Raw genomic sequence first — 8919 nt, forward strand, 5'->3', positions numbered from 1 at the left:
GGAGAAGCGCGAGGCGATGGCGTCGGAGCCGCACAGAAACCGTGAGGCGCTGGCAGAAGTGGAGTCCCAACTGCGCGACCGCGCATCCCGCGTGGCTGCCATGAAGAAAGCGGTGGACGCGCTGCGCGCCGATGAGAATGAGGCTGTTCGTGCCCGTAATCCTTATTTGGAAACGAACGAAGTGAGGTCGATGCCTCTTCGACTCCTTGGGTTGGAAGACGATCATCGTGCAAAGTTGTTGAGACGACGTCGTCAGCGTTTGTTGACCTCTGAAGGTAGGACATCAGTAGAGGAGGTTGACCTTCAGTTGAGGGAAAATTGCCTTAATTTGGCTCGAAAGGTTTGTTCTGATGAAGATGAACTCCGTAAGGAATTTGGAGTTGCAGGATATCTGCAACCTATGAGTGGAAGCTTTTTGTACGAACTTAATGTTACCGAGGACGATAGAGTGGCGTTGCTTGCGGAGAGAGCGGAACAACTTTTGCAAGCAGATGGTGAAGACTGTCTGAAAGATGTAACTGCTGTTCGAGCAGATATTCAAGCCAGGGTTAATTGTCTTATGGAATGTTTTCTCTCTGCGGAACGGCAATTTGCTGAAGAGTTGAGTGAATTACGGGCTGAGTTTCCTATGTGTTCTCGGGATATTAATCCTGCTGTTCGAAGTGATGATTTGTTTCTTGTTCTTCAGCAAGCTAGAGAGGAAGCCCTGTCTATTGATTGTGTAAACGTCGACACAGTGTCCACAATAGAGAAAGAACAATTTGCCCGTTCTGTTGCACTGGTAAGTGATGAACGATGTGTTCTTACGGCACTAGAAAAATACTGTAGAGCGGAGCGAGAGTTACGAAGGGCGCGAATGTCTAGGAAGACAGGGCCGTACGTCGAGCAGTTATCACAGGAAAAAGATGTTACGCAGTACAAGCACCGCCTATGGCGTTCTAGGTTGAATCGCAGACGTGTGCCTGCAATGTTGCTTTTTGGTGTTCTTGACGATGAGGACGTATCTACCGCGGATGAAGAACTATGTATATCTGCAAAGGGGGTCAATACTCTCACTGCAGAAAACTCGTATTACCTGTACTTACAGAACTGTAAAAAACAAAAGGAATTGGAGAAGAGTGTACCCGCCGTTCGGTGCATTAATGAGATGATAAAGATTCGTTTAAAACAACTAGTTTCGGATGCAGCCCAAGCGCAGCGTGCTGAAAGACGTGTTAGCGATTCCCTACACCATAAATATCCGTTCATTCGCACTTCCTTGGAAACTATTTCACAGCTTCATCTTAATATTGAGCAAGACGCTTTATTTATGCAGCTCATTAAGGAAAGACAGAAACTACAGGAACCACCGAAAGAGTTACTTGAACGGTATCCTTTTCTCTCAGCAACAATAAATGGTGTTCCCATAACACAACTTGGACTTGAAGAAGATCCGGTGTTTATGAAACTTGCAGCAGAACGCGAAGACTTAATAGGACCGTTGAGAAAAACAATGCGTTTAGTAAAACTAAAGGAAGAGGAAATACGTGAACACTGTAATCTACTCATATCTAAGGCGGTTGAGGAAGAAGCGGAGTTGCACAGAAAATGGCCGTACCTGGACCATCTTCCCGTTGATGTCCCACTGCGTGAACTGCACCTGGAGAGCTATCCCGAGTTCACGGCGTTGCTGGCGAGGCACGCGGCAGTGTGCAGCGAACCTGAACGTGCCGGTGGTGCGGAGGCGAAACGGCTGGAGAAGGCGATGCATGATCTTGCTGGCAAGATAGCCGAGGATGTGGCGGAGGCGCGCCATCGAGGGCTTGTGGAGGCGGAGAACCTGCACGAGAAGTACCCGTTCATTCCGGAGGAGCCGGCGCCAGGTGTTGCGCTTGTGGAGGTGGGTGTGCATGAAGACCCCACGTTCTGCACACTGGCGAACGAGCTGGAGGACCTGCGGACCGATCCGGTAAAGAACGCGGAGAGGATAGCTGCTATGGAGAATGCGGTGTGCGCGCGTGCGCTGGAGCTTGCAGCCATGAAACTGCACGCGACAGAGGAGGAGTGCCACAAGTACCCGTTCCTCTCGAAGCGTGTGGACGGCGTGTTGCTGAGCGATCTGCACCTTGCGGATGACACAGTGTTCCAGGAACTGGTGGAGAAGCGCGAGGCGATGGCGTCGGAGCCGCACAGAAACCGTGAGGCGCTGGCAGAAGTGGAGTCCCAACTGCGCGACCGCGCATCCCGCGTGGCTGCCATGAAGAAAGCGGTGGACGCGCTGCGCGCCGATGAGGACGAGGCTGTTCGTGCCCGTAATCCTTATTTGGAAACGAACGAGGTGAGGACAGTGCCGTTGCGCTTTCTATCTTTCATGGGTGATGCTAAATTTAGGGAGTACTACAGGAAAAGGGTAGTCGCATTATCTGGTGAGACAATAGATTGGGAGATTGTTCGTATATATGATGATCTTCTTCAGGAGCGAGTGCATGATATTGCTTCGAATGAACTAATGAGGTGTGAGAAAGTTTGTAATTCTTTTCAGCAACGTGGTTTGTCGGGTAATGCTATTGGTACCTTGTTGGGTTGCTTGTATTGGAACTCGAATGAGATTGTGGAAGAAATACTGCAGAGTAATGCATCTGGAATTAATCTTAAGAGTCAGGTAAATCGACAAGGTGTAGCACTCGCCGAAGTTGAGCGAAGTATCGCGGTAGAAGTCGATTCATTACGTTTATCGTATCCCATGTGTATTAGAGATATAAATCATGCTGTAAGTTTTGATGAAAATTTTCAAATTCTTGAGACAGATCGGCAAGCATTGTTGAATAAATTTCTAAATGTGAAACCGATTGAGTCGGTTGAAAAAGATGAAAGGAAACGTAGTATTGAATTACTGGACGATGATCGTTGTGTTGTGATAGCTGCTGAAGCCTGCCAAACATCCAAGAATAAGCGTTTAGAAGATTTGAGTAAAGATGAGTTGATCGCACGGTGGCGTCATTCTTTATTATCACAGCGCTCCAGGCGTCGTGTTGTGACGTTTATTGATATTGCAGAGGAAGAGGTAGGACGTGAACGGCGACGTTTGCCTGCGTTTCAAAGGAAAAAGAAACGAACTTCTTCTAATAGCTATTCTAATCTTTCTTTTAGAGAGGTTCCAGACAATGTTTACATGGAGATCAAGGAAAAGAATGTTGATCTTGGATCTTCGATGAATAGCAATCGTACCAGTCGAATCTTTAGTGAAGGCACATCCCGGTGTGATTACCCTGGAAATGTTGAATTAGACGAGAACACACCAGAATCCCCCAATAAAATGAGGCGTACTTTGTTACTTCGTCGTTTGCGTGCTCATCGACCTTCTGCTGGATTATCAGTGGATGCTATTCCAGATCTTATTGCCTATCAAATCGCAGAGGATGGTACAATATCACAGATAGGTGGTGAAAGTGGTACTTCACTTCTCCCTATAACACAAGTAGATTCTAGTTGTTTGCAATCCGGTGATGGAACTTCTGTTTTACCTGCGTCACCTTTAGGATTATTGGATGATGTATCTCCTTTACGTCCAGGTGTATCATCTAATAAGGATGAAAAGAGGAAGAGTTTATTGCCAAAGAAGAAATCAAAGGTACGACACGGTAAAGGTAGTAGTATTTCTCAGTGTAATATGAGTGAAATTCCTTATATACAGGCTGGGGAAGTAGTAGAACGGGGTACGGAAAGTCTTGATCATCATAGTAAAGATTCTCGAGGAAGGACAGAATTGCAAAAACAACAACAACAAGAAAAAATGTTAAGACGTTTATCTGGATCTAGTCGAACCCAAAGGAAGCATCGTAAAAGTGCGAATACCTCACTTACTATGTCAGCTGTTCCTGATCTTGAAGGTATGTATGTAAAGGATGAAGAAGCTGAATCTCCACCGAAACGGCGACAAGAGAGAGGTGTACAAAAAGCTCCAGAAATAAAAACAAAAACTAGACGTATGGGAACAGCACGAGAAAAAGAAAATCTAACTGCCTTAACAGAAGAACCTGAAATATCCTTTGAACCTGTGCAAGAGCAGCCAAAGGATGATCAAACGAAATCACCTATGAGTGCTGTGTTTGCACGTAATATGATGAATGATGCACGACATCATGACTTGAGTATATCAGCCTTGCCCCACCCATTAGTACCAGTACCACCATCGGTTCTTACTCCAGTTGAAAAAAAAACAACAACAACAACAACAACAACAACAGGGACAATGCCATCCACTACTGCAGAAGAAAGTTTGGCAATGGGTGCAACACGACAACGTCCAGCAAAACGTCCAAGTGGAAAGAAACGACGTGTGAAGTCAAATGAGAGGAGGGGAACTTTGACGATATCACAGTTAGAGGATCTTGGAGCAGGTGAAATACATGATACAATGGAGTCTGAACTTTCCAATGCTAGACGAGTTAATTCATTATCATCACCAGGTGATAGTAGTCCTGATAAATTACGTTCTTCTCGTCGTTTACGTGGATTTTCACGACCACATGAATTAATATCTCAGGTGGAGGATAATGAAGTTTCTTGTATTCAAGATGATGTGGATACCAAACCTACTACAATCGTAAATAGACGCCGTTGTTCTTTTAGTACTTCATCTATTATTCCTCTTGATCGTCGTGAAGAGAGAGAATTAGAGCGGGAACGACGATTTATATCTCAAATTTTAAGTAAAGCCCGACCTCATATGTCACGAAATACAACAGAGGAAGAAATAGAAAGTGATCCAGCGGCGATGGCATTGATATTTAAACATGAAGATTTGTCGCAGATATATACAATGCGCCGAGTTCCCATTGCTACTGCATATATGAAGGAAATAGAAGATGCCATTATTCAACGTATTATTGATTTATCAAGAGAAGCCATTTTACCAGGAGCTTCACTTCGTGGAAGAGGTTTACGTCAAGCACGTCGACAAGAACTTGCTAAACGTGCAGCAGCAACAGCATCCTCATCATCAAAGGTAGACACTACGAACAATAATAATAATAATAATAACAAGAGTTATAATGAGAGTGATAAACCTATGTTTGATGTAAATAACCCACTTTGTGTACCACAACCATGGGCACATATCTCTGATGAGGAATTAGGGCAGAATGAAGAATTACATAATCTTTTAGATGCCCGAAATAGAGGACGTGGAAAAGAGGTTGAACCCTTTTTACGTGAATGGGCAAAAAAGAAAGAAAAGGAGAATGAAGAAATATTTAATGAATACCCTTTTCTTCCTCCACTTCCGCATGGTGTCCCTCTTAGCGAAATTGGTTTTATTCAAGATGATGAATTCAAACGATGTTTAGCAGTATATGCATTAAATCACGATGATGAAAAGATTAAAAAGGAAATGTGTGATATTGTAAATTATATGGCTAAAGAAAGAGCACAATTACGTAATCGTAGTAGATCTAAACAAGTATCTTTTGTAAGACGTGTACGAGCTGCTTGTAATGCGGCTTCTCCTACTGGTCCTGGTCCTAGTGGTGCTTCTTCTCCTTATGATGATGATGCTGCAGAGAGACCTCGAAGGTTTTCAGCAAAATATAGTGATGGTGCTGATAAACTCCCTAACTTTAGAGATGAACAACACTATATTCAATTTGTAACCCAATGTAAGAGTGATTCTATTCGTCTTCTTAAACGTCTTATGGTTCGAATGAAGAAGGAACAAACAGCGGATATTCCTTTAAGTATAGAAGATATTGAAACTTTCCGTTACTTCTTTGATGCTGTGGATGTAGGAAACTTTGGTGTATTAAATCGAAATGACTTTGTAGACTTTGTCATGTTAACATTATGTGAATCCCTTTCAATGACTCGACGTGAAGTAGAACAATTAACATTTCCAAACACACCAGTGGATCGACTTCCACGAGTGGTGGATTTCAGTGATCTTTCCAAATTCTATAAATCTCTCGCATTAAGTGAGGTAAAGAAGCAAGACAGCCGTTTTCCTGAGGAAACACCATGGTCCGTAAATACCCAACTCACAAATACACGTCCTGCTCAAGCTTCCAAACATATTATTGGATCAAACACGGAGGGTCAAAATAATAATAAGAATAATACTAATACTAATAATAATGGTACTAATAATACTAATACTAATAATGGTACTAACAAGAGAGGTCAAAGCGTAGATGCAGCACCCCGTTCCGTTGGGTTCGGTGCTGGTGCGTGGAATAAATCCACACCATTGCCTGAAATTCCCTCCCATCTCCGTCGGCACACACATGCCCCGAACCCTGTAAATGAACCCATTCGCCCTCTTCTCCCCCAACGCCCAGCCACTTCATCCAAACGTGAGGGGAGAAAAGAAGAAAAGATGATGTTGTCGCCCCGACACTTACCGCATGCACTGCCGCCGCTTCCACAGATCGTGGGCAGTAGTGATGTGCCTGTACACAGAGAGGCGTGGGTTGGCTCGCGGGGATCCTCTGAGGAGCAGAAGGAATCAGGAAATGGGAACAGTGAGGAAAAGGTAATCAAACGAGAAGAAGAACAAGGACAAGAAGGAAATTATAAAAATGAGAAACAATGAAAAGGAAAAAAAAATAATAATAATAAGGGAAATCTAGACGGGATTGATGAATGAGGAAAAGTAAAAAAAAAAAAAAAAAAAGGGGGGAGGGGGTGGGGGGAGTGAAAAAGAAACACCTCTCTGTGTGTTTATTTTTTTATTTTTACCATTCTTATCTTTCTGAGAAGAAAAAATGGAAATGGTAATGATAATTTTTTTATATATAGGGAGGGTGGGGTATATTTCAAGTACCGGGAAAGACAACAAATAAATAAAAAAAAAAAAGAAATTCTTTGCTATTGGACTCTCATTAATTAATATCATAATATTATTGCTATTATTGTGCTACTTTATCTTCTGGGTATTACAGATATTTTTTTTTTCTCTCTCTCTTCTACTCTTTTTTTATATATATATATATATATACACACAATATGATGAGGAAAAGGTAGGTGAGGGTGGGTTTCTTGTTGTTATTAGTAGTATTAGTATTAATAATAATAGTCTTGTAGTAACTATGAATCTCTCAAACTACATGTCTACTATCATGTCAGAGGCGCGGCAGTTCGGCAAGGCTTATGTGGACTCACTAGTTTCACCAGGAGATGGAAAAGATCACGAAACCTCTAATGGACTTGTGAGAGAAAAGAGGAATAAAGAAGAAGAGGAAGTGGTAGTAGCTCCCTCTTTCTCCTCAATCTCACATTGTAGAAATATTGGAACTTTCAATGACAGGAAAAGCAATGATAAATATAATACTATGAGTAGTAGTAGTAATAATAATAATAATAGTGGTAGTAGTAGTAGTGGTAGTGGTAATAATTCCTATTCACTCTCTCAAAAAGGTCCGTTGATGGCAAATGGTGGAAAATTTTCTGTATCATCTTCTCATCCTTCACCTTTGATGGTTGATCTTGATACACCTCCTCTTCCTCCTCCTCCTATTACTACTACTAGTGATAATACTACTAACACTATTACTACTACTACTACTACTACTACTACTATGAGTGTTCCTGAGGCAGTGATGTTAACAACTGGAGTTCGAAAGAATATAGGGAAAAAAACAAAGGCGTCTCGATCTAAATTTGGGGCAGTGAAGATTGAGTTGGAGAGTATGGATCATCATAAACCCTCTGTAATGCCTACTTCTTCAACTCCTGTACAGATATCGCATGAACCCCCAAAGTCTTTTAATGACAACAAAAGTAACAACACCAGTATTGATAAAGAATCTTTACAGGCATCACAAGAAACAACTTTATTAAAAGATGTTTCCACTAACAACAACAACAACAACGAAAACGAGAAAAACGAGAAGAAATTAAAGAATTGGTTTAAAAAACGAGATACACTTTTGCATCTTCTTTATAAAGATCTAGATAAAAGAGCGAGACCTCCATTATCTGAATGGGCACAAAACGTTATTCGAGATTTTGTTAAAAGAATCATGGAAGTAGCCCTTAACTTTGTTGTGAATGATAAGACTCTTCTTCTTAATAGTAAATCAATAGTATCCACTTCTTTAGATATCAGTTTAGAAGAAACTTGGCGAAATTCAGAGATTGTATTTCGATCATCTTTAACACATGCTATTCCTCCAGAAGTGTTTACCCCATTAAACATTTCTAAATATGATATCTCTACAACTAATAATACTAATACTAATAAAACCAATAGTAATAGTATTACTATTAGTGGTAATGTTAATGCTATTTCCCGTTCTCTGGAATCCTATTCTAAAGAAGGAACCTCATGTTTACATCAGGCACTTTGGAATGCCGCACAACGAGCCCAGCAATGGTGTGGGGAAGGACATCTTAAGATGTTATTAATACCATCATCACTACGCTCTATAGATACAGTGGAAAGAGGAATAACAGAGTTTTTGGATTCCTGTTTTGGACCCATCTTATTTCTAACAGCTGAATATTATCAAAAATGGATTCAATCACATCTCTCTCTACAAGAGATGGAAAAAGAAAAGGAAAAAGAAAAAGATAGTGAACTTGAAATATGGGCTAAAGAGATGATGAGAATATTCTCTCTGGCCATTATGGAGGTAGATGTGCAATCGCAACAGATGATCTCATTAGATGTTCATGTGGAGAAGAGAAATCGTGAAAAGATTGAAATGAGTTCCCACACATCTCTGCAGGCCGCTGTGGAGAAGGGGACCTCGGCACTTTGGTTAATGCGAGAGGCAACACTGTTGACAGTCTTGTTCGTTCGTGTTCTTCGTATTGGTGTACTCTGCGAAGTGGAATAATGAACAATGGAGAGAAGAAAAAAAGAAGTATGGGGGAATTGAGGAAAGAAGAGAGTAACTGAGCCCCTTTTTCTTTCTTGTTATTATTATTATTATTATTATTATT

The 8919-nt window shown here is 41.6% G+C and overlaps 2 protein-coding genes across 2 annotated transcripts; both read left to right on the forward strand.

Annotated features, from left to right (window-relative positions):
• Window position 1: 1 nt before the first annotated feature.
• On the forward strand, window positions 2–6565 carry TM35_000181510 (uncharacterized protein; the record flags this gene model as incomplete). The annotated part of the gene is made up of 1 exon (XM_029026464.1): window positions 2–6565. A coding segment is annotated over one exon (6564 nt), but the record flags the coding sequence as incomplete, so codon positions are not given.
• A 496-nt stretch (window positions 6566–7061) lies between these two features.
• On the forward strand, window positions 7062–8813 carry TM35_000181520 (uncharacterized protein; the record flags this gene model as incomplete). The annotated part of the gene is made up of 1 exon (XM_029026465.1): window positions 7062–8813. The coding sequence occupies one exon, from the start codon at window positions 7062–7064 to the stop codon at window positions 8811–8813; it is 1752 nt and encodes a 583-aa protein (XP_028882161.1).
• Window positions 8814–8919: the final 106 nt, after the last annotated feature.

This window comes from Trypanosoma theileri (genome assembly GCF_002087225.1).
Source record: "Trypanosoma theileri isolate Edinburgh chromosome Unknown TM35_Tth_18_V1, whole genome shotgun sequence".
Taxonomy (NCBI): Eukaryota; Euglenozoa; class Kinetoplastea; order Trypanosomatida; family Trypanosomatidae; genus Trypanosoma; species Trypanosoma theileri.